This window comes from Balaenoptera borealis (genome assembly GCF_965194805.1).
Source record: "Balaenoptera borealis genome assembly, chromosome: 12".
Lineage (NCBI taxonomy): Eukaryota > Metazoa > Chordata > Mammalia > Artiodactyla > Balaenopteridae > Balaenoptera > Balaenoptera borealis.
In genome coordinates this window covers 80,940,295-80,965,832 of record NC_138869.1, presented here as the reverse complement: position 1 = coordinate 80,965,832, position 25,538 = coordinate 80,940,295, and the positions used below count along the sequence as shown (strand labels likewise).

At 38.6% G+C, this 25,538-nt stretch overlaps 2 protein-coding genes across 2 annotated transcripts in view; one reads left to right on the top strand and one right to left on the bottom strand.

The window, feature by feature from the left end:
- The window catches only part of PTCHD4 (patched domain containing 4), a gene marked incomplete at its 5' end in the record, with an annotated part of 239,195 nt that extends 216,548 nt beyond the window's left edge, over positions 1-22,647 (top strand). The window contains one exon of the mRNA XM_082347574.1: positions 4,025-22,647. Coding sequence (XP_082203700.1) covers positions 4,025-4,068 — 44 coding nt within the window. The 3' untranslated portion in view covers positions 4,069-22,647. The remainder of the gene's footprint in view (positions 1-4,024) is intronic.
- OPN5 (opsin 5) overlaps positions 21,126-25,538 on the bottom strand; it is a 75,214-nt gene continuing 70,801 nt past the window's right edge. Inside the window, exon 7 of the mRNA XM_082347674.1 lies at positions 21,126-25,538. This exon is cut by the window's right edge and continues 15,233 nt beyond it. The gene's annotated coding sequence lies outside the window, so the exon portion shown is untranslated.

The window sequence follows — 25,538 nt, the reverse complement described above, 5'->3', positions numbered from 1 at the left end:
TGACAATGACTTGCATGGTTCATACTCTAGGGTTAAGAGAATCTGGGTATCAAGTTCTGTTGGCATTAAAGGGGAACACTGCATGAAGAAAATGCAACTTCACTTGAAGAATGCAGTGCACCTGCTTAAGCCAAGGATCCCACCCTCCGCAGCCGTTACCTCTGGTGGAAAATGCACGATGGAGGGAATCTGTCCCCAGCCTCCTCCTCTCTGGCCTCCTCTCCTGCCACTCTCCCCTTTGTCCTCTTTTGCTTGCAGTTCTCACCACCCTGAATGCTCTTTTTCTGCTCTCCAGCTGTAAGTCTTCTTCCCTTTTTTCATGATATTTATACGTAAATACCATGCCATTAGGAAGGCCTTCCATGACCATCTTATAAAAATACAGTAACCCTCCTCTCCTCCTTCCCTCCTTCTCATAGCATTTGTTTATTATTTATCTGTCCCCAGTAGGTTAAAAGCTCTATGAGGGCAGAGATTTTTTTCTGTTCTACAAACTGCTATAACCCTAGTACCCTAGAATAGTGCCAGGCACATATTAGGCATTCAATAAATATTTGGGCAAAGAAGGAACAAAGGAAGGATGGAAGGAAGGGAAGGAGGGAGGGATGAAGGGAGGGAGGAAATCAGATCAAAGTGTGGACCAATTTCAGGAGGCCCTTGAAAGCTTCAGGTGTTTCAATTATAAAGTTGAAGCCATTGGATGTATCTTATTGTCTAGTAAGTAATTCAGGGTAGACTTACTAATAAACTAGAAAGTTCCTTGCCTGTGAATTCCTTGCCAGGTAATATTGGCATCAGCCTTTCATTTCCTTAAATATTTATCAGTAGCTTAAATTTTAACAAAAGCCTTGGTTTCCTTTGATACCGCAGGAACTGTGTTCATATCCTGTCTTACAACTGAAAAGGTGAAAGATTATCATGCAACCACAAATTTAAGTGGGGGAAATCACTATGCTACTTCTTCTTGGCTAAGGAACTCAAAGATTCTGCCCCAAGCCATTTTCAGCTGGAATTTTAGGATTATGTCCACAAGCACCCAAAGCTAGCCTGACATAAATATAAGTTAAATATATCATCTGATGCCCAGGAACATTTCCTTCTTCCCTCAAAATGAATAATTTATTGGTATTTTACCTGCTGTTCCCAAACTCACATTAATGATTCATTTATTAGTCCCCAAAACAGATGCTCATAATTAAATCACAGGTTCTGTAAGATCATTAGTCCTCTAATGGCTGAAAGAATTAAGAAGAAATTTTGTAGTTTAAATTCATCAATTCAGGAAGGAATATAAGAAGCATTTTTCTGTATAATTGTGATATTTGCTGTATCATTCTTTCTGGTAGAAATTTCTCATCTTCTAAATTTTTGTTATTATAGAACTTATTTTAGTTTCTTTAACACCAGCAGATTTATTATTCAACTCCAACCACAGAAATTCTGACTCAGATGGCTAGTAGAGTGTGGCTTTGTTATGTGTGCAAATTTTTTATTGCTTTTTGTTTTATGCCTTAGTTTATCCTTATTAGAATTTCTCCAAAATAATGTAATTTATGTTGGTGAAGCAGTATTACATTATTTGTGGCAGAAAATGCTTTATTAATTGTACCACATAGGTTTCAGCATACACAAAGTTTTCTTTAAGTTTTGTAGATGTTTGGGTGATGTGATAGCTATTTTATTTTCATTAATGTTTTCATCTCTACCCTGTGCTCAGCTGAAATGGCTGCTTATATTTTTATCCACTTGAATCTTGAAGTTGAGGTAAGCTGAATATATACAATATTTTTTCATACACTTTACTTTGTCCTACCCAAGGAATTTATTTATGGAGGAAGGTGATGAATATTATAAACTAAAATCACATTTTCTTCTTATGTCTGTCTCTGAATCCAAACCTGTGGGGTGCCTGCTATAAAATCAAGTGTATTTCGATCTGAGAACCTTCCCTCTCTTATAATTGCTGAGGTATTCATTCAGTCCTCTCACTTGGCATATAATTTCTAGCAAAACACTTCCTAGGGAAGGTACAACAGAGACTGCACGAACAACACTCAAGTTTAAATGTCCATAGATGGTCTGGTTCTGCCGCTCTTTAGCCCACAAGCTAAATCAACTGAAATGTTTAGAAATGTTTATGTTTGGATCTGCATTTGAGATGTGAAAAAATGGCATCCTTAAATGTATTATCCCCAGTCCTCAAGGTACTGATGTCTAATTATTTCTAGTTACAGTTTGCTCCAAAACTATTCTAATCAAATTCACTTTGGGATGTAAGTGTTAAAGTACCAGCAAGTAAAAGAATATTTAATGGCAACCATTTGTGTGTTTAATATGTGTGCTCAGTGTAATGCCATCTTCAGAAGTCGATTTACTTCACAATTTTTTCATTGCCATTCTTCACAGGAAAATAAGCAATTTGTTAACAGTTTACAGTATTTGGGTACTATCGAAGAGACAGCAGCACTTGTAAACACTGTAGGTTAAAATGGTTTGGTGATGGTATGAAATTGGGTCAGCACTGCAATGCAATATTGAAAAAATTAGAATGCAATAAAGAAATTTAGATATTACATGGGACTACTTCATGCTACCCAGACTCCTCATTTCTTGTTTGGACATAGAGCTACTCTTTTATCTTGCCGAAAGGCGATTGTCACAACGTCAGTGTGATGCTGCCTTGCTCCAAGACAGGAGTTGTAAGGAGTGAGGTATCTTGAAATGCAGTATTGCAGGACAGAGGTTAATCTCCACAGTAAACTGTGGATTCACATGAAACATTGTACTGTCAGTATGCATCTGTTCTTACTAGTCTGGGTAGAAAAAAGAAGTTTTCCAGTTTACTGTAGATCAAACACCATTTCCTGCAGGCATCACAATTCACCAGCACATGGTTACCCCACTCTGGTACAAAACTGTTGAAAGAAAAGAAAAAGTCATTGTTCTGAAAATATGTAAAGCAACACTGATCATACGTATTTTTTTTCAAGTGAGGCAATACTACAATAATACGAATTGTTGTGTCTAGGTTTTCTCCAAAAGATCATTTTTGCTGGATTCAGAAGACTCAAAAGTTCTCTAAGCATCTTTGATCAGAAATTTTGTCATGCTTCAGCTTATGGCAGTTTTGTTATTCACTATTGATTATTAATATCATTATTTAAATACAAATATTGTCCCCTTCCCATTATGAAAAGCTATTACAAACATATATGGATTTCTATAAAGGTTGATGACTATATGCTTTTTTATATTAGAAAATCATGTGAAAACAAAATTGATGAATGCTGTTAATTATTTTAACTTTTTTATTAGGTATAAAATGTTCATAAAATTATTCTCTCTATAACTTACCAAGATTTATCAGCTTGTGTAATTTTTATAATCAGAGGAGTCTGGTTTTCTAATTAAAGTTTTGTCAAAGAACATGAATTGTGTGACTTTTTCCTTCCTTGGAAGCATATTATTAAAATGCCAAAAATACTGTCCAGATTTTCTCTCCTCCTCTACGTGGTATGCAAATGAAATTGTATCCAGCCAACACACCTGGATTTGGGGCTATTTTAATTTCCCATTGCAGAGAAAAATAAACCAAAATACTCTTATGCATATCTGAATACCGTTAGAACAAGCTAAAACCAGGAAGTCCATGCAATTCATGGAGGCCCAATCACACCTACTTAGAAGTCATTCTTTCCATCTACTCCCAGTTTGGGGAGAGGGCTAACACGATATGTAAATACTATCAGCCTTCGCTCAAACAAAACAGTCAAGTCTCTTCATCTCATAGGCCTTAATTGTTCCATTCCAAACCCCAAATGAAAAAATTTACTATTATTGGGATTATAATCCTGAATCTCAAATCCCTGGTAGTCGAGGAAACAAGGACACGAGCAACCGTGAGAAAAGGCAAGCACTAAATCGCACATATTTGCACTCTCATTGCCAAATTGGCTATGAAACAGGTAGCTAAAAAGAAAATGTTATCAGATATAGCACTTAATCAAAACTTTTCTTCTCCAAGGAACCCATCCTACCAATTTGCTGGGAGCAGATTGTATGAGATAAATTGTAAGAGTGACAAGCAAGGAAGCCATCTCCAACATCATCAACTTCAGGACCAGGTATCATTGTACTTTCACTCCTTTGATCTAGAAAGCTTACTACTTTTAAGAGTTCCGCATCAAGATGCAAAAGGTGATATTATAGATCAATAGTGGTAAAGCTCAACAGCTTAGCTATCCATTTATGCATTAACAATTTAGCAGGAGTTAGCAAAAATGAGAGTTCCTTTTTTTTCCTCTGAGGCATGGTGTGTTAATTTTCTAACTGGAAGAAAGGAAAAGCTTAAGGGTGAGTTAAATTTCACCTCCTCCTTAATTTGCTGAAGTCCAGAATGCTTTTTTTTAAAAAATTCAATTAAGTGTAAGTATTTTCAGCACAAGCTCACTTGTCTCAAAATAACCAATTCTGCTTGATTAGATGCCACAACAGGCTGCGAGGTAGATATTTTAATATAGAAAAGACTATATAAGCTGTTACCCACTGTGACCCACCATAACTAAGAACTGAGCTGTTCGTCTGGGCTTCTATCCTGAGTTTATAACCTTGGGGTCTGTACATCACCCCTTATACATTACACCATCCACACGTCACCAACCGTGAGTGCTTAGCTACGGTCAACTGGGCCCACTGTATCCTAATTTTCAGGATGAATGGAATTTTTTTCCTTAGAGAGTTGGTAGTAATGAGGAAAAAAATGTGGCCTATTGGAGAAAAAGATCTTGATAATTGCTATTTGGTAAAGTAGTGATTAAAGTTTGGTGAAATATGAATCTAGTAGTAAAGAGAAAATCAGTAAATATCTAAGCCATCTCAAAAAGACCTATGAGGACCACGTATTGATAAAAATAATTCAGATCAGGATGGGAGAGAAAATGAATATATAAGCAATGCGTGTATAGAGTCAGACTCTCAGAAAGCATTTGAGATAATATTTCCAAAATCTTACTTGCAAATTGCTTGGGCTTTGCACATTCCAGTGGTTGGAAGGCTGACAGCGTCAGTAAATGAATAGAAATGAATCTTGCTGAGGGGAGGTGTCATCCGCAGCCCCTAGAGTCAAACATTGTTTTATATCTTCATTATTGATTCAGAACAACGGATAAATCAAATCTGCATATGATAATGAAGCAGTCAGTGTTCCCAAACCTCACAAGGGAAGAAAATCAAGAAATACAGGCATAAAGATGTTAAAGAGACAAGCATTAAAAAAACCAAATGAATTTGGCTGAGAAACATACAGGGAAATTTACCAGAACCCTAGGTATGGAGGTGGGGTTAGAAAAAAAACACACACAAAAATAGTTAAACCAACAGAGCTCAACAAAGCTATGAGAAAGCAAGCTGAGAATGCACTTGTAGTATTTATAAGACATAAATAGCCAGTGTTATTTGGGGTGACATGCTGTATTAAATTGAGAGATGAAAAGAGTTTTTATATACTATTGAAATGAGGGGACTGGCCATTTTCAATCCCCAAAAAAGTTTGGGACAAGTTGGAAGGATCAATAGTGAGAGGAAAGATTGGAAGCAGTTAGATGAATACACTGATAAAAATAAACTGTGGTTCAGGAAAAATAGAGCAGTGGCACACAGTGGCGATGCAAGTCGGAAGGAAAATAATAGATCTGAGCCAATATGCCCAAAATATGTACCATTTATTCACTCTCTGTTGAGTTCTCAAGGTGATTGGTGCTCAACAAAGCAATTGGTGGCATTTCTAGAGGCAGAGAAAAAGTTTTGTTACCCCAGCTATGAGAACTGTAGGAGATAAAAGGAGACACTATTTGGTATAAATCTAGGTTCTGAATTTTTAGATGTGGAATCCTTTCTTCAAGCAAAGATCAACACAACAACTGCACATGTAGAGCAGATGAGTACAGCAGACTGAGGCCAGGAGCCTGTCACTCCCACCACCCCACTTCCTACCCCTCAAGCTCCCTGGAAAAATTTGAAAACCATTGGTAGATGAAAAAACAGAGAATCTCCTTTATCTCTGCCTCTGTATGGCTGAGTGACGATGGTTAGCCTTGCCTATAAAGTGAATGAATTACATTAATGATATCTAAGGCCTCTTCCTGCTTTCTCTGGTCACTATACGTGTGGCCTCTGCAAACCTGGCAAATGAAAACCATCATAGTCTATCTTAACGCTGACTGACTGAACCATGCCAGAAAGGGAGACCTTTCTCTGGGTCAGCTTGCACTGTGCACTACCCACTATTTACAGCCTAACTTCTCACCCAAAGTTGGAATCCTTTCTACAAACATCCAGCTTCTGTTTGCACACCGCTTCCGATGGAAGTCTCGCTCCCTTGTGAGGCAACACCTTCAGATAATTGTTAGAAAGCTCATCTTCACGTTGATCTGATATTTATGTTCATCCTTTGGCTCAATCGGGATAAATCTAGCTCACCTTTCCCATAACAGATCCTCAGTATTTAAAGAGATCTCCCTTGTTCCCCTTTGGACTCTCACCTTCCAAAAAAAAAAAAATAGAAGAAAATAAAATCTCCAGCCCCTTCGACTATTGCTCAGATAACACTATTTGCTGACCCCTCATTATGCTGGTTTCCCTGTTTGAACTTGCCCCTGCTTCTCAGCAACACTCTGGAAGCACCTTGCCCAGAACTGGACACAGCCTGATTGTTACACAGTAAGAGGGAAGATTTATTACCTCCTCGGCAGCCTAAGGTCACATGAGCTATCCAGGCAGCCACATCGCACTGTTAGCACAAGCACAGGACGTTGTCAGGTAGAGAACATCATTACTTCCCAGAAGCTCTTCAGCTATCTTCTTACTGATTAGGCCCCGGGAACCCACTCCCATGCAATTTACTGATAGGAAACAGGACCGGGAAAGCCCTGGGTGCCCATGCTGCAGTTAGCTCCTAATTTCTTCAGAAACCAACACCAGCCCCAGGAGGGAAGCTGTTCCCTGCCAGGTTCCCTGACTCAGACCCTATGTGACATCCTACAAAGGTTGATCTCAGAGCAATCTCAGCACCCATTGCTGTCAGGAGGAAGTCAACGTGTTGATTGGGCATCCCCGCCCGCCCTTTCAGATTTGGGGTCTTAATTCCTGATTTGAACAAATACTTCATAACTTCTAAACTATAGAAGAAAATGAGCACTAGAAAACTCCCACCTTCTATGTTTTTAAAATTTTTATTGAAATAGAGTTGATTTACAATGTTGCGTTATTTCAGGTGTACAGCAAAGTGATTCACATATATATATATATATATATTCTTTTTTTACATTCTCTTCCATTATAGGTTATTATAAGTTATTGAGTAGAGTTCCCTGTGCTATATAGTAGGTCCTTGTTGATGATCTATTTTATATATAGTAGTGTGTATATGTTAATCCCAAACTCCTAATTTTTCCCTCCCCCCTCCCCTTTGGTAATCGTAAGTTTGCTTTCTATGTCTGTGAGTCTATTTCCGTTTTGTAAATAAGTTGATTTGTATCTTTTTTTTAGATTCCACATATAAGCGGTATCATATGATATTTGTCTTTCTCTGTCTGGTTTACTTCACTCAGTATGATCATCTCTCAGTCCACCCATGTTGCTGCAAAGGTTTACAAACCACAGTATATTCAACCAGTTCTCTTTAAAGCTCTACCATATGCTCCTTTCCCATCCTCTTCATGGGAATAGTTATTATACATCTTGCCTGTTGCATCTAAGCCATAGAAGGTGGGTTCTGAACTATTTGTTCCGAGATATGGAAAGAAGTCATCCTCTATCTCACAGGTGAAAAGCTTCTCCTTAGGAGACCTTGCCCATAATGGGGCTGCCTTTCTGGAAGGCAAGTTGGCCTCCTGAGTCTCCTGACCTCTGTACGTATCCTGACTCTACAGTCTGCAAGCCATGGGATAATTGGCAGGTGGCCTAACTTCTCTGAACTTCCTGTTCTTCACAAATAAAAATAGATTTTTAATAACTATGTACCTAGAACTCCATATTCTTTTCTTTCTTCCATTCTGCTACCTGGAATTTTCTCTCTCAGGGCAATTTAACCAGATGATGTACATATGGCATTACAGGCTTCATGGGCAAAAAGCACTATAATGCGACTTCAAATGTTTCCATCACAGCCCCTCTGCAGCCTCTCCTGGTCACAGGTGGGCTGTAGAATGTGGAGCAACATTACAACCACAGCAAGGCCAGCTTCCAGGACACTCGTTCATTTCCCAGTCTGTGGAGCTGCTATACTGAAATGTTTGTCTGGTCTTTCATTCAGTCATCTGCACTCATCAATTATTAACTGAGCACCTATTCCATAATAAGCTCTGGGATAAGCACTGGAGATAAGAACATTCTGCCCTAAGCAGCATACATTTTAGTAGGGGGCATCCAATATGGTTTCCAAATGTGCTAAGTGTAATAATATATGATTTGGTTGAAGTCTGTACAAAGTATGGAAGAACATGAAGGAAGAATATTCAATTCTACCTGATTGGAGGCGAGAAACAACAACTAGAAAGACCTCATAGAAAACATTTCTGGATGAGACCGTACATTCTGTGAGGAGAGAGACCTATTTGTCTTATTTGCTATTGTTCTCCCTGGAGCCCAGCAGAGGGTTCAGGTACCAAAGGAGATTGAGGCATAGATTTTGTCTACAGTTCCTGGTAAAGTTGTAAGGAAAGAAAAACAAAAACTCTTACCAGAAGAAATGGAGTTTCTGACTCTCCTCAAGGGAAGTCTGGAAAATTGACTGCAGTCAGGGTCTAGTTAGGATAAATCTTGTGGAGCCCATGACACTGATCACATCCCCAACCTCCCACCTTGCCCCCTGGCAGAAAGCACAACCTCAGGAACAAAAGTTTTCTTTTGTGAGCTTGTATTCAAAGATAAGGAAATTGTATGGTCTGAAGGATATTTCCCTCAGGCTATGATAGAATCTAGTGGGCCGTCATCTGTCACTCAAAGTAAAGCAAAGCATTACCTGGATGTCAGCTGCCCCTGAATGTATTCTTCGTTCTCACTCAGGCCAAGTTTGAAGTAGGGCTCAGCACTTCTTTTTATTCCTCAAAAGAAAAAAAATCTGCACATACCCAAAACATCAGTGAGTAGTATTGTATTGAGGGGAGATTTAAAAAAGGAAGTGAAGGCATTTTACGCTCAAACCTCCCTAGCACATAACCCTGTGATATCCTGAGCAATATGTCTCTTCTCTTAAGTCCTGTTAATATTGATCACCTGGAGTTTTCTTTCTCAGCCATTCCTTAAGGAGGGTTCCCATCCCAAGCTCTGATCTTCTTTCAGGTCTTTCAATCCTTTGCTTCTTTTTGATAGAGAGCAATGATTTATCTCTTGCTATATCCTCCATATTCACCAACTCTCACTGAAACACAGACCCGAAAAGAACCTTCTGGCTACCAGGGCTCACCCACCTTAGAAGGCAATCGGGGGTTATAAATAACATTCACAAGAAATGTGTGTTTACCTTATCATTTGTTACTGAGTAACACTGAAAATTTGCTTGACAAAACTTTCTTGTTTTCAGTATTTCTCATTTTCACATTTACAATTTTTATTCTTTTATTTCACTGCAGTATGTTACTATAAGGTATAGCTTGGGGATTAAATGCATGGTGTTTGGAATTTGAAGTATCTCCATTCATTTCAAATCTTACATCTGCCACTCACCCACCTGAGCATGACCTTGGGAGAGATATTTAACCTTTCATTGCCTTGGTTTCCTAATATCTTAAAGTGTGAATGTATTGATCCAACAAATATATATTGAGAGATTACTAACTACCATTTTTTTATTCACTTACTCATCCATCAAGTATTTGTTCCAAACATTCTTATTTTTGTTCATAGGTTTGCTTGAAATAATTAATGTAAAACTCTCAATATAGAATTCATCATATAAATGTTAAGTTATTATCATTATTACTATTATTATTTCTTCTACTCTTGATAAAGGGCCTATAAAAATTCCCATTACTTGGAAAATCTATTGATCTTTGAACTTGTATCCATCTAATCAATTTGCCTTCTGTTTTCCCCTCTCTATTCATCTGAGCCTCAACCCTGAGGAAACCAGGTATATTGAACTTTATGACTGCTTGAATTTGTTAATTCTTCTTATATTTTCAAAAAGTTGGGAGGCAATGGCCTTCATTTAGCATCAACACTGTCCTAATTATAGAGCAATCTTTCTTCTGAATCTTAAAGTCATAAGCTGAATTTCAGTTATCACTATCTTGTGGAAATATGGAAGTTGAGGTATCTAGTTGATATTATTCTATCAGTTGTGATGAGTAGTGAGTTAAATAATTACAGAGATTTGGTGTGAATTTTCCTTTCTTTCAACTTAATCTTTCCATTACACCCATCAAGCAAACCCAGATGATTCTGGCTGGAGCTGAGATTAGCTTTCCTCGTGGATCCAAGCCCACGTGGCAGATTCCTGAGAAAAATAAATTATTGTTGTTTTAAACCACTAAGTTTTGGGTAGTTGTTACAGAACAGCATGACATTATAATATTTAAATCTAAAATGCAGAATAGCAGGATTGGAAAATACTCTAGCAGTTATCAAGCTAACTTTTTACGTTTCATGAACGGCATTACTAGGTTCAGAGAAGTTAAGTGACCTGCTTATTATCAAGGTGATAGAACTTACACAACTAAAAAATACACAATTTCCATTTCCTTTCCATTATTTAGGATCTTTTAATTGGCTGTCCCCATTGTTTGTGCCTTCTCTTGTTTTCTGGACTAATTTTCACTTATTTAAAATCTTCTCCTTCCCCAAATAATTCAGGATGTATTTTGATTCAAGTTAAGCCTTTTTAAAAGGGATAATATACTTGGTATATGTTTTGGGTTTGTTGTTTTTTTTTAACTTTGGTGACCCATAGTTACAACCTGTTCTGCATCACCTTCATCAGGGACAAAACTGGCAGAAGAAAGGGCTTTTTCATAGTTTCAAGTCAGTATTTTTCACCGTCAAGGCAAAACCACAAAGTTTAATGTTCCCAAGAAAGAATTATGACAGAGGGGAAATACCCTGCCAGAAAGTGAGAAGCAAGGTAAGCCTGGTCTTTCTAGGCTAACTGGGATGTAGAGGAAGATCATGGGAAACATATGTCCCAACTCCCCTTCTCTGTGCCAAAATCCCAGTTAGGAAAGGCATTTTATAAAGGCTTAGGGAAAACTGAAAGCAAATGATGCTTCCTTCTGTTCTGCTTTGAACATTCAACATTCCCAAGAGAACCTTGGGAAGAGCTTTCTGGGATGATTTACTCAAAGCCAATATGAAGCACTGCAGCATAAGAGAGTAGCTCAGAGGAATGACTAGAGAAATAAATCTCTTGTTCCTGACAGCCTGCACAGGGCATGTGGAGACAGAGAAGATTCTGGGTGCCTTGAGGATGGAATGAAGAGACGTTGAGGGAACGAGTGTCTGATGAGACCTGGGAATTAGGCCCAAATGACACAGAAAAGTTATTATTGGTAGCAAACAGCCAGGACCACAGCCTTCAGGAATCAGTGTAGAATAAATCCAAACCGACCTCCCCATAGCAAAGACCCAAGGGGAGCCAGAGGAAACTGCATGAATCTAAAGTCTTCTCTCCCCATCATGCACTCAGAGGCCATATTGCCAGAAAAGAGAGAAAACAGCTAAGAACCTGAGCATTTAACCAAAAGAAAGAGAATGATCACAAAGAGATCATTTAAAGCAACACTGATAGGGAGTTACATGTAAATTTACTAAACACTTGACCAAAACAATCAAAAGGGAGTGAGTATTGAGTCAATGTATTCTGCTTTACAATGAAGCATGAATTCATATAGAAGATCAGAGGCAATAGAAGAGCACACTTCAGATTAAGCCTGGCATGTTTATCCTACTGGTTTATTCATTATTCCTCATGGAACGAAAAATCAAACAAACAAAACATTTAAGGAATAAAGAAGGTATATACACATAAGGGCAAGTAAGACCAGACAAACAGCAGCAGATAGGAGATGTCAACAAAATTTTGGAAGCTTGAAAACAGATGGAAATTTGATAGCTGATCTGGAAGACCAAATGAGGTGGAAAACCAGGACTGTAAGGTGGGCGACTAATAAGAACGCACTCCAGGGGCTTCCCTGGTGGTGCAGTGGTTGAGAATCTGCCTGCCAATGCAGGGGACACGGGTTCGAGCCCTGGTCCGGGAGGATCCCACATGCCGCGGAGCAACTAGGCCCGTGAGCCACAACTACTGAGCCTGCGCGTCTGGAGCCTGTGCTCCGCAACAAGAGAGGCCGCGATAGAGAGAGGCCCGCGCACCGCGATGAAGAGTGGCCCCCGCTTACCACAACTAGAGAAAGCCCTCGCACAGAAACGAAGACCCAACACAGCCATAAATAAATAGATAAATAAATAAATAAAAACACACATTTAAAAAAAAAAAAAAAAGAACGCACTCCAATTTTCACCACAGAGCTCTAAAAAGTTCAAGGATTGAAGGGAAGTGAACATGCAAGTTGGTGTTGTGAGTGGGTCTAAAAACAGGAGTTGAATTACTCACCGAGACCCGGTCATTCTCCAAGGAATCAGAGCTTTCCTCTCCCAGCATGGGGTCAACTGGAGCTGAAACAGATGAGTCCTGAGTTTGCAGGATCCCCGACTGGGTTGAGAGGCTTTTGTCTAGTGGAAAACAAGGCCATGGTGTGTAGGAACAGACAGGAAGTTGGGAGCAGATGGGAAAGAATAAAAAAAAAAAAAGCACTGTAGGGAAGCCATAAGGACCGGGAAGAACACAGAAAGAGGGAAGGATGGAGGGTTCCTGTGGGACACCCTCCAAAGACGTACTTGACAAAGCCCTGTCCTCTTGTATGGAAAAAAAAGGAGTAAGTTAGATATACCAGGCACAATCCCTAGGCTCTTGATTATGTAGTGTTTCAAGATATTAAAATAAATTATTAAGCCTCCACAGGGGTCCACTGATAAATTGTCTTGGGTACATGGAAACGGCCCATTAACCCCCAACTCTGTAGCTGTCACACAGACACTGGCCCACCCCACTGCAAATTAGTAGGAAAGAAATAGCATTGAAAAGCAAACAATACCAAGCCAGAGACCTTGAGTCCAATTCTTTTGACTACCACCGTCCCCCAAAGTGACTAACAACTTCCCCTGCAGATCAGAAAGAGAAGTCTCTGATCCAAAATGTGTACTATTAAAGTTATTATAGTTTTGTAGTTAAAAGTAAGCATGGGGGTTGGAATTCCTAAAACTAGTTTTGAGTCCTGTGTGAGAGGAACTTAGAAAGGGCTGGGGCTTAAATAGCACCAGGACATGTGCGGTGTGACTTAGTACTTACGGAAATCTCTCTGGCATCCACCGAGATGTTTTAGTTCCTACTGGGTCTTGAGTCTTGAGTTCACACAAATCACTGTAGTCCTTGGTCTCCAGCTACAAAGCTCTTTCGAGGCCAGATTACCATTAACTAACTTTCTCCCGCTATGAAACATGGGATTATTCCACTGCCCAAAGTGGGGATTTCAGAAGTGTTGATGCCAAGGATTGGGAAATGGGAAGGAGGAAAAGATTATCCAATGTGTAGATATTAAAGAACTGATAGATAAAGGTATGGACTGGTTCATTTAGGTGGATCGTACAATTGTCATAAATGATGACAGGACTAGAGGTGGAGAGGGAGATAAAGAGCCAGAGAAGGAGTTTCTTCTCTTCAGGGAAAGAAAGGAGAGAGCAGGAGGCCAGTAGTCAGCAGCAAGGATAAGAATGATGATAACATAGTTGAACGCACTGAAGTTCCAAGGAGCTGGGTCTTTGTTTCTTTGTTTTCGCTTGTTTATTTGTTCTGATGTAGGAAAAAAGAGAAATGGCCTGGAAGCAGCGTTTCAGAGTCAGGGATACACTTGCATCACTTTCTGGCCTTGAGGTTTACGAGATGCGAGAGAGAGAGAGACTGAGTCCTTGTTTGAGAGAGGAATGAGAGAAACCCTATCCTCACAGAAGAATCAGGTTAAAGGAAAGACAAGGATGTGTTTCAGAGAACCATTTGAATATAAAGACAACTCAGCACATCGCAGACCAGTGGAGAGAGGAAGCTGGGACTGGGTGAGTTTAGGGGTTGTACAGAGTAGTGTGAGATGAGCTTCCAGTCAATCACAGATAACAAGGAGGCATAGATGTGTGACCTTCCCAGATCACTTAATCCCCTGGAGCCTGAGTGGCTTCTGTGGGGAGTGGGTTGAATATATGCACCCCACTCCACACAGAGAGATGTGAAAGTTAAATGAAAGTGCTGGGAAATATTTATATGCCCAAGCCCATGAGGCATGGCAGAGGATCAAATACGGACACCCCCGTCACCCAGTTCAAAACAGCCTGACACAAATGTTACTCCAGAATAAAGTGTCGAGTTAAATCTCAAATGTCCAAGGGCTGTGGAACTTCAGGGGGAAGAGCAGGCAGGGAAAGCTTTGGTATCTACTGAGTGAGGGTTTGTGTGTGATGTGGAAACTCACCCGGCACTGGAAAATGGCGTGAAATTAGTACAGAGAGAGAAGAGAACATTCCAGATACACTAATCTCAAGTATTTCCCTTCGTTATCACTTCTTATGAATGTTAAACTCTGGGGCCCTCTTACACGTGGCTATTTCCTCTGAGTATCTTGCAATAATGCTCTCTTTTATCAATCTCACCTTTTCTCTGGATCTGATTTCCAGATCAAATTTGTTCAGAGCTTCAAAGCCAAAAAGGCTCATCCCTGTGCACTCTTTGACATCCTAACATCTACCAGGAGAGTTCCCTTTCACACATCATTTTTTTCATCCATATCCCCTCTTTTCAGTTATTTCTCTTTAGATATGCATTTTCTTTTTCTAACCATAAAAGAATATATATTTATTGTATATGATTCTATGGAACACAGAGCTAATATTTAAGAGAATGAGTTAGAGCCAAGTGTATTAATCTAGTCCAAAAGGGCTACACTTGGCGTGTATATTTTTTTATTGAAATATAGTTGATTTACAATATTGTTGTACTTTCAGGTATATAGCAAAGTGATTCCATTATATTTTTTCAGATTCTTTTCCCTTATAGCTTATCACAGCATATTGAATATAGTTCCCTGTGCTGTACAGTAAATCCTTGTTTATCTATTTTATATATAATAGTGTGTATCTGTTAATCCCAAACTCCTAATTTATCTCTCCCCTCCTTTTCCCCTTTGGTAACCATAAGTGTTTTCTATGTCTGTGAGTCTGTTTCTGTTTTGTAAATAAATTCATTTGCATTATTTTTTATATTCCATATATAATTGATATCATATAGTATTTGTCTTTCTCTGTCTGACTTACTTCACTTAGTATGATAATCTCTAAGTCCATCCATGTTGCTGCAAATGGCAACATTTCATTCTTTTTACAGCTGAGTAGTATTCCACTGTATATATGTACCACATCTTCTTTATCCATTCATCTGTCGATGGACATTTAGGTTGCTTCCATGTCCTGGCTATTGTAAATAATTCTGCTATGAACATCGGGGTGCATGTTAGATATACATTTTCTGTTAATGCATTAATAGAGTTTGATGCTATATTTGGATATTTGGTTCCAAATTATAAAACAATCAGGGGCTATAAAGGCAGAAGAAAGTTTTCAAATATTTATTTCAAAGCATGAGAATCTCCTTTCATTTTTCTCTGTAGTTCATGATTAAATTAAAATTAACCTCCTCCCATTTAGAGCTCACTATGTGCCAACCACTGGATGAAACATCTCATCTCATTTAATCTTCACAAACAGGCCATGAGGTAAATACTACTCTTTTTCCAGTTTTGTTGAGAAATAATTATATCACTGTATACGTTTAAGGTGTACAGCATGATGGTGTGATTTACATATATTACGAAATAATTACCACAATAGTTTCAGTTAACATCCAGCATCTCATATAGAAACTGTTAGTATCCACTCTCTTAAAAACTTTCCTCTATAGCATACAGCCATGGTAACTGTAGTCATCATGTTGTGCATTATATCCCTAGTACTTATTTATCTTATAACTCAAAGTTCATACCTTTTGACCACCTTCATCCAATTCTCCCTTCCCCATATACCCTGCCTCTGGTAATCACAAGTCTGATCTCTTTTTCTATGAGTTTGGTGTTTTAGGGCTTTTTGTTGTTGTTTTAGATTCCTCGTGTACATGAGATCATACAGTATTTGTCTTTCTTTGTCTGACTTATTTCACCTAGTATACCTTCAAGTTTCATCCATGTTGTCACAAATGGTAGGATTTCCTTATTTTTATGGCTGAATAATATCTCATTAGGTAAATACTCCTCCTATCTCCATTTTCTTAGTTAAGAAATTGAGATTCAGAGAGGTTAAGTAACTTGCCCAAGACCACACAGCTAGGAAGGGGTGAATCTGGGGCTAGAATCCAGAGCTGACACCTATCCTCTTAACCATGCTATGCTATTTGAGAGTCAGTACCAGTTGTGAAAATACGAGCCTCAGTTTGACACCTATGACTTAAAGTGAATATACGTACATACTCTTGAATCCACAGGCAACCAAGATCAGTTTTCCAGACCTTCAAGGCTTTGAATAACAGATCACAGCAGGTGACTAGAATGATTGAAGGGTTAGTTGAGGAAAGTTAATGGAGGAGCCACTTGGGCTTTCAAATATATGCTGCAAGGTGTCACCTAAACAAACGCCACCAGGATGAAGAGCATTGGCCTCTTATTTTTCTAACATGTTCTAAAGCCAGTTGGAAGGTAACACCTAAAATAAAATTACAAACAAAATCCTAGGAAGAACATTGTTCTGCATCTGAGATCGTACTTTCAAAGGTATTGCTATGCCAGCATCAAGTTCATTCTTATTAGAGGAAAAGAAACAGCAATCTGATTGTGACGGGCCCTGAAACTTTTGGATCTCCTACCTGGCAGGCAATTTTGCTTTCTTAATCATTTTGATAAGTTAACTTTGCTCTCCTGCCAAAAGGCTTCTGCTGAGAACACCCAGTTATTAGTACAAATCTAAGGAACTATCACCCTATTCTATTTTCAATTTAACTTGACCTTGAAGAAATATTAAGTATGACTTGTTTAGAGGGGAGGAGAAGAGAATTACATCATTCTCTTGCCTCTGTCATCTCTTCTTAATGAGAGGAATTTCACACCAAGAGGAACTGGGGACATAATGAATTACTAATGTGTGAAATCCTCCAGAGGACATGTACTGCTGCTTTGCGGTGATGGGACTGAAAATGTAGTACTGTAAATAGATTTTCATAAGACATCCCCTGTCACTTTGCCTAGTGAGATAAAGAAATTTCCCCATCACTGAATCTTTAGATGGGATGTGGGAGGAAAGAGGGAAAATGCTTAGATCTTTTTATAAAGGAAGCTTGCTGTTATATTTCACCTTCAACTTGATCTTCAAATCATATGAAATCCATATGACCTACATTTTATAATTAAAAGAAAACCAAGAAGGTGGCAATTTTATTGACCACAGATAGTTCTAAATTAAAAAAAAAAAACAACGAGTATTTTCAGTTAGGATTTGTCAAGTCTGTCAAAGTTCCCTGCATGGAGAGCTCAATGTTTCTGATCATCTGAATCCTCCACACTCCACACCAATCAGCCCCACTTCAAACTCACCTATTTAGTTTGTCACCAAAGATAATGTTTGAGAGTCATTGACTCTATTCTGTCCTTTTTCAGCACATCTAGTCAGCCCCCTAGTCCCCTCATATTTTTTTAAATATGTCCCACACCTACCCTTTCACCCCCATCTCCAATACCACCACCCTTCTCCTGGCACTGCTCTAGGCAATGAACTTTATTTTTTTATTAATTTTTATTGAAGTATAGTTGCTTTACAATGTTGTGTTAGTTTTTGCTGCACAGCAAAGTGAATCAGTTATACGTATACATATATCCACTCTTTTTTAGATTCCCTTCCCATTTAAGTCACCACAGAGCACTGAGTAGAGTTTCCTGGGCTATACAGTAGGTTCTCCTTAGTTCTGTTTTATATATAGTAGTGTATATATGTCAATCCCAGTCTCTCAATTCATCCCACCCCCCATTCCCCCCTTGGTAACCATCAGTTTGCTTTCTACATCTGTAACTCTATTTCTGCTTTGCAAATAAGTTTATCTGTACCATTTTTCTAGATTCCACATGTAAACAATATTATATGATTTTGTCTTTCTCTTTCTGACTTACTTCACTCTGTATGACAATCTCTAGGTCCATCCATGTTGCTTCAAATGGCATTATTTCTTTCCTTTTTATGGCTGAGTAATATTCCATTGTATATATGTACCACATCTTCTTTATCCATTCCTCTGTCGATGGACATTTGGGTTGCTTCCATGTCCTGGCCATTGTAAATAGTGCTGCAGTGAACATCGGGGTGCATGCATCCTTTCAAATTATGGTTTTCTCCGGATATATAGGCAATGACTTTTATGCAAGAGAAATCTGACCCTCAAAGCCTTTAGCGGTTCCCCATTACCATAAGAATAAAGTGCCAATACCTCAAAACAACCCATGCAAGACTCACTTTCAAAAGAATGAGATTTTGATCCCTAAAATAACCCCAAACTCCCAAACCTGCACCAGCAGGAAGCAGGCTGAGAACCCTCTGCAGCCTTCAGGAAGGGCACACTCTCCAGTGCCCACTTCGGATTGAGTCATAGACAATAAAAGGCAAAAAAGGATTCCCTTGGGCAAAGCCAGAGGTCATAGAAGTGAAATGACAAGGGACTCCTTCCAGTGGGAAGAATTAGAAGCTACTAGATGGAGCTAATCAATGAATTTACTCCACTGCCGGGGCAGAGAAGCTTCAAAATGCCTGCCAGGTTGGATTTGATAAATACTATGGCTCTGTGATGCAGTATTTCCCATCCCATGCATTTCCAAATGAGAGCTTTTATGGTGGTTATTCAGTTCATACCCCCACCATAGCCTATTGTGTGGGGTTGGGAGTGAGGGGTGGTCACTGGACCACAGAAGCCTCACCCAAACCTGATGGAAAGAATTCCCATCACCCAGAGCTTCTGGGCTCTTCCAAGGCATTAACCAGGTGGGACTTCAGGGTTTTCTTCCTTGGTGGAGGTGGGGACAGGTGGTGGAGTGTCTTCTATCTGTGAAATGAAGGGTGCAAACTGGTATTTGGGTGGCAGAGAGGTGAGCTTTGGCAGAGACTGCTATTTGCCCCCATTCTCTCCTTTTCTCTCATAGTGATTAGACTGCATGTTTTAGCCATGGGGGAATATACCCCCTACCCACCTCCCAACAGAATAAAGGCCACTTTTTTCTTAATCTTTGTTGTAATTAGAGGTTGCCATATGACTAAGTCCTGGCTAAAGAATTGTGAAAAAAATGATATGTAGGACTTCCAAGTTGTATCCTTAGAGTGGACATGCTCCCTTCTCCTTTCCTGCTTCCTTCTCTCTGGATGTGAAAGCGATGGGAGGATCTGGAACAGCCATGTGGGTCACTGAGATTGGCAGAGCAACAAGGTAGAGGGAGCCTGAGTCCCTGATAAGCACTAATCCCATAACACCACCCAACCACCTTCCAGAGAAATAAACTTCTGACTTGTGTGAACCACTGTTATTTGTAGTTTCTATTTAGATGTTAAGGGAAACATTGTGAAACAAGTGAATGATGTATCTACAGACCGACATCATGGATAATATTATTTATCCCCCCACTATCTCTTACCAAGGACTTAAAAAGACTTGCACTAGTATTCAGGGTTGATATCTTCACTGGTGCCAACAAATAAAACCAAACGACCACCCCCACTTGTGTCATGTGTTCAACAAAACCATTTCATCTTCCTCTTGGGCACATAGGAAGACTCATTTTCCCACACCTTGTTGCAGGTGGGTTGGACCATATGACTCAGTTCTGACCAATAGAAAGTGGGAGGGAAGTGACGCATTGCACTTCCTGGCATGATCCATAAAATCTCCCCGCTAGCGTATCCACTCTCATCTCCTGCTTTTGCTGTGACCTTGGAGACCATATGTTGAAGATGGAGATGTCACAGGACAGCTGTGAAGGACACTGACCCTGAAGGACGGCATGGAGCAGAATCCATCTGCCCAATGGCATTGAATTGCAACAAGAACAGGCAATACATTTTTATTGTGTTAAACTACTGAGATTAGGGGGGTTTTGTTTTTTTGGTTTGTTTGGGGTTTCGGGTGTGTGTGGTGTGTGTCATTACTACAGAGTAGCATGGCCTTTGTTTTAATAAAACATATCAGGAACAATATTTTAAAAGGTTTTAAAATGTGGTTGTCACTACATGAGAGCTGATTCATGTCTGTCTGTGTTAATCCCTTTAATTTGTGGGACTAACAAACACACATGTGCACACGTACACACACACACACACACACACACACACTTTCATGCATCTATTAATACTTTTTAAAAATTTTTCTTCACTATTCTCTCCCATGTTTTTGTTTCTTTCTTAAATGGTCATAATACAGGATTGAGACGTTTGCTGTGGCATTGGGTTTCTTGGATAGCATGTCTCTCTACATTTCTGGGGCCCCTGTTGCAGTAAGTGATGACTGTTCTACTTATAGTCAGTGAGAAAACCAGCTTTTCTGACTAGACAGTGCTGTCTTCTAAGATGAAGGCATAAAGGTCACAATAGAATATTTATTGGTTGTTCCACTTTTTAAAGGGTGACCTTGGGGGACTTACTTTTGTTTAGACAAGGAAATCGGTGATATAACTCCCAGGGATATTTTGAGTTGCTTGGATAACAACCAGTACTATCAAATGTTAAGAAATATTCCTAACCAGTGAGCATTTTAACCTAAATCTTGAAGTTTTAGAAGAGTCCACACAAATCACCATAATGGGCAGATAGAGAGTTACCGAATTGTACAATTTGGCTGGTCCCTTTAATGTAAGCTTTTCTTAGTTCTGTCAAAGCCTCTCATTTATTACCCACTGTGCCACTGAATCTTTAGATTTAAAATAAACAATGCGAACAAAACCAATATAATTCAGAACATCAGTGCAGCATATTTTCTTTATTGAAAAATCGCACTTCAATAACACAGCTGTGGCTTGAAAAGAGAGAGAAATTATTTTAAATGTGCGGATACAGAGAAACTGACAGAGATGAGAAGAACTAATCCATCTTTCCCCAGTGCAGTAGCCAAATGTGCCCTTTAGTTGAACACACAACTGGGAGAGAGCAAACAAATAGGAAACTGAACATCTTCTGAATATTCTCATAGAGAGTACTTACAAATGCTTTGTACAAGTGAATTTGGCAAATTATGCTTCTAGAAGTTTCCCAAACAAGAGTCAAAATTCTAACCATCTACAGGAAGCAGTAATTGGTTGTTTCAAAGACATTTTTACAACAATAAATTAGCAAGAAGCTCAATTGCTATCACAATAAATAAAAAGCTTAAGCTACTCATTGCCTTCCCATTGCTAAGGATGCCCTTTCCATCTTGGGTCACTGTTTTGTTTTGTTTTTTTAATTTTTTTTTAAACATCTTTGGGTCACTGTTTTTTAATCATCCATGAAGACTGCAAAGTGAGTACTTAACAACATATGTTGCATACTGATGATTAAACTTCAACAATAACACTTCAGCTGGCCTTGGTTATCTATTTTCTCAAGCTTAAAAAACAAATACACAGAACAGACTAAATTTTTTTCAGAATTTCAAAATATGTATTAGAACCTGTCATTTTTTTCTCTGAAGCTCTGTGAACAGGTGAAGGGTTTCTTGGCCCCAGAGGATAGCTTCATATTCCTTGTCACAATCCCCATTATTACCAGGACTCATTCTATCCAATTCATGAGTACTAGAACATTTGTACCTGCTCTGTATAGACAATAACATTTTTGAGGGGAAAATCCATTGTTTTTAGCATCTATTCAACTGCTCTTCAAACCTATTCACAGAAGGCACAACTATATGAACAGTCTACAATCTCTGAGCCATACTCTCTGAGCCCAGACTCTCATTTATCTATTTATTCACACATGTCTCAGCAATGGACACTAGGGTGGAGATGGAGAGTTGTTTGACTTTTTTTTACAAAGCATCAACTTTAATGCTTGCCTTTGGTAACTTCAGATAGATCCTAAAGATGAAAACCCAATGAGAAAGAGAAAGTTCCAAAGGGTACTGCCCTAACCCAGTTGAACTTATAACCAGAACAGCCTACTGTATTGTGTCCCACTAAGAAATGTGTAAAATTTCCAAGTTAAGAAATTACTGCTAAGCTTTCTGTAAATGAAACCAATTGCCACAAGAGCAAGAAATATGCAATTTTTTCCATTTCAAAGAATTCCATAAATAATGCAATTATTACTCATCACAATTTTTTACAAATTTTTTGATTGAGAGATTGGCCTATTGTATGCAGGGATACATATGTTTATATAAAGACATATATACATGCATATATATGATCACATAAATAGATGAATGAATGGAAGAAAGAAAGAGAAAGAAAGAAAGAAAGAAAGAAAGAAAGAAAGAAAGAAAGAAAGAAAGAAAAAGAAAGAGAGAGAGAGAAAGAAAGAAAGAAAAGAAAGAAAGAAAGAAGAGTTATTTCCTCAGATTCTCCCATGGATGCACAGATACATTGTGTAGCTATGATGCTATTTGTCATCTTACAATTTGGATAGCATACTGCAAGTCAAAAGCCCCAAAGAGATAACCCAGGCATAGTAGGATTATGCTCCAGTGGATTCAGATTAAAGTTTTATCTCTGCATGAGAACACTATTATCTTTCATTCCAACACTTTCCTGTATCATATTCACTAGACAGAGGTAGCTGCCTCTGGAATCAAGGCAGCTATTCCTCTCCAAGCCCATCTTATCCAAATATGTGGCTGCTCCAGATCTTCCTCCCTCACCCTCCCACAAATGTATTAAGTCCTTGATTCATTCTGCTACTTGATTTACTTGTTCATCTGCCTCTAGATCCTTGATTTCTCTTTCTGTGCCCTGAAAGTCTGGGTCATTTCTCTAGCTTGATTTTCTAACCTTTGCACCTTACAACCACGCACACAAAGATGCATATTAAATACACATTGGTGATAACACCTGTTCTAAGGATATGTGATTACCATGTCACCATATACTTCTTTCTGTGACACTTGGTTAAGGAAATGAGGAGTAAGGTTTGAGGGAAGAAGTCTGATTGTCTAGCATCTCAGTTCAGGGATAATTTTTGAGAAATAAATTATTCTGGGTCTGCTTCTCTTGGTTCCCTTTTTTGACCCCTGCCTGACTCTAGCCCCAAAGCCTTCAGTCTAGCTTCTCCTACATTGATTCAACCCAAATAAGGTAGTTCTGGTTGTCTCTGATCTTGCTGAAAAGTCTCAAGCACTTTGAAATTCTCTGGTTTTATCTAAAAATTTGCCACTTTTAACATGTTTTCTCAGGTGTGTGAGTAGGATACACATCACACTATTTACACTGAGATGACTTCGCAGGGAAGGTGATCGATCATCTTTGCTTTTATACATCTTTGTGTGATATTGTTCCAATTGTTCCAGTGAGATTGTATTACTATTTAAATTTGCAAACATCAAGTAAAAAACTTTTAAAAATTCTTCTTAGTATTATTTTGTGGTCTCTTTAGGATGAACTGAAATCTTTCAATATTTTTTCTCTCATTTGACATTTATAACATAAGAGACAAACTTAATTACAGAGGAAATCATTTTCCCCCAACAATTCAACCTGCCACTCAAACTGTTTGTAATCTACCCAAGGCTTGTCTGAAAAATAACTGGAATTTATTTCCTTTTTCATTTGGGGAGATTATACAGCCCACCTTCTTCTTTAGGATGTAATTACTGCAGACTTTCTAATTTCTTTTACCAGATTGCCACAGATTCCTCTGAAAGTTACCCCCAGCATATGCCAGACACTTCTACCTACCTTAGCTATGTTTTAAGGTTTCTCTTTTCCTTAATGATATTCTTTTTGTAGAGTAACAGCCATGCTCAGGATACTTTACAAAACACCCATCTAACTTCCAGTAGATAAAGCAGGTGGAAAAGTTCTGATTCATGAAGGCTTCTCTAGCTCTATCACCGGCTTTCTGTGTTTTCTGGGAAGAGCCTTTGGGGCTCTCTGAGTTTTAAAACCTCCAAGAATGAAACATGGATAAGTTGCCTGACTTCCTAGGGCAAGTGAAAGCTTTCATTGATTTGAAAGTTTGGTATGAGCAATAGCTCCCTGGGTTCATGGAATAGACATTTTTCATTCTGGACAATCACAACCTAATTAAACCAACCAAAAAAATAAACAGGATTTACACTCTCTTATCACAATAACCATTTATCTACACATACTTAGAAACTTAGAACCAGGAACCAGGAACAAAGTGACCAGGCCAGAAAAAAAAAAAAACACCTTTCTTTCTTCTTAGTGTCACAGATCCCCAAATCAGTATGTACTGCATTTCTAAGGTTGATACTTAGTGTGTGACTGGCTCTTTTGGTTTTCTCTGGCTCATTGCTCTTGAGCTAGCTGACCCTCCTCTCATCAGTGAACTTGGAGACAGCCTTATGCACTCCTGTTTCAGAGACATAAGTTTCAGGTTTGCACGCCCAGATACACCACGTCTTACAGGGGACCCTGTTGTCATTTGTTGCTGCCTTTCTAGTCTGGCTTTATCACTCACATTTAAAAATTATTATTATTAATAACAAATTTCTAGGACTGTACATACCTATATCATATTATTTGATCCCCAAATAATTATTATCTTCATTTCCAAATAAGCAAACCAAGGCTCAAAGAAATTAAATGATTTTCTCAAGGCCATGTTGTCAAAAGTATAAGAACTGATTCCTTAACTCTGATTGTCTAACCCAAGGACCAAGGCTCTTCTTGTTATATCATGGTGCCTCCACATTTTTAATAAGTTTTAAATTTATACCTTCCTTAATTATGAGAGGAGAATATAATACATAATGAGATCATGATGCTTTACTCTCTATCTCTCCTCTTTTAATCTGTCTGGAGACATGTATTTTAATCACCTGCAATGAATGATTGCTTATTATATACTATTATGGCCTAGCTATATACAGGACTAAAACCTACTGAATTGCCCTTGGTAATTATAGCATGTGGGGGAAAAAACCTATCACACTTGCTTACTTTGACCTACTTTAATGAAGTGATAATGTTCATTATTAGCAGCATACATCCGAATGTTCCCTATCTCCATGCAAGTGTGTCTCAGCCAAAATAAATGCCCAGTTAATCAGAAGTGTTTTAGTTTGCCTCAGTAAAGCTCTAATAATGCTGGCACTTAATTCTGTGTAGATATGATACAACTGTTCTGCTTCCCGTAATACATTTGAAAATAGTTGCATAATTCTAAAACTGTTCTGCATGATTTTACACTCAGGGGAGAATTTACCAAACGTG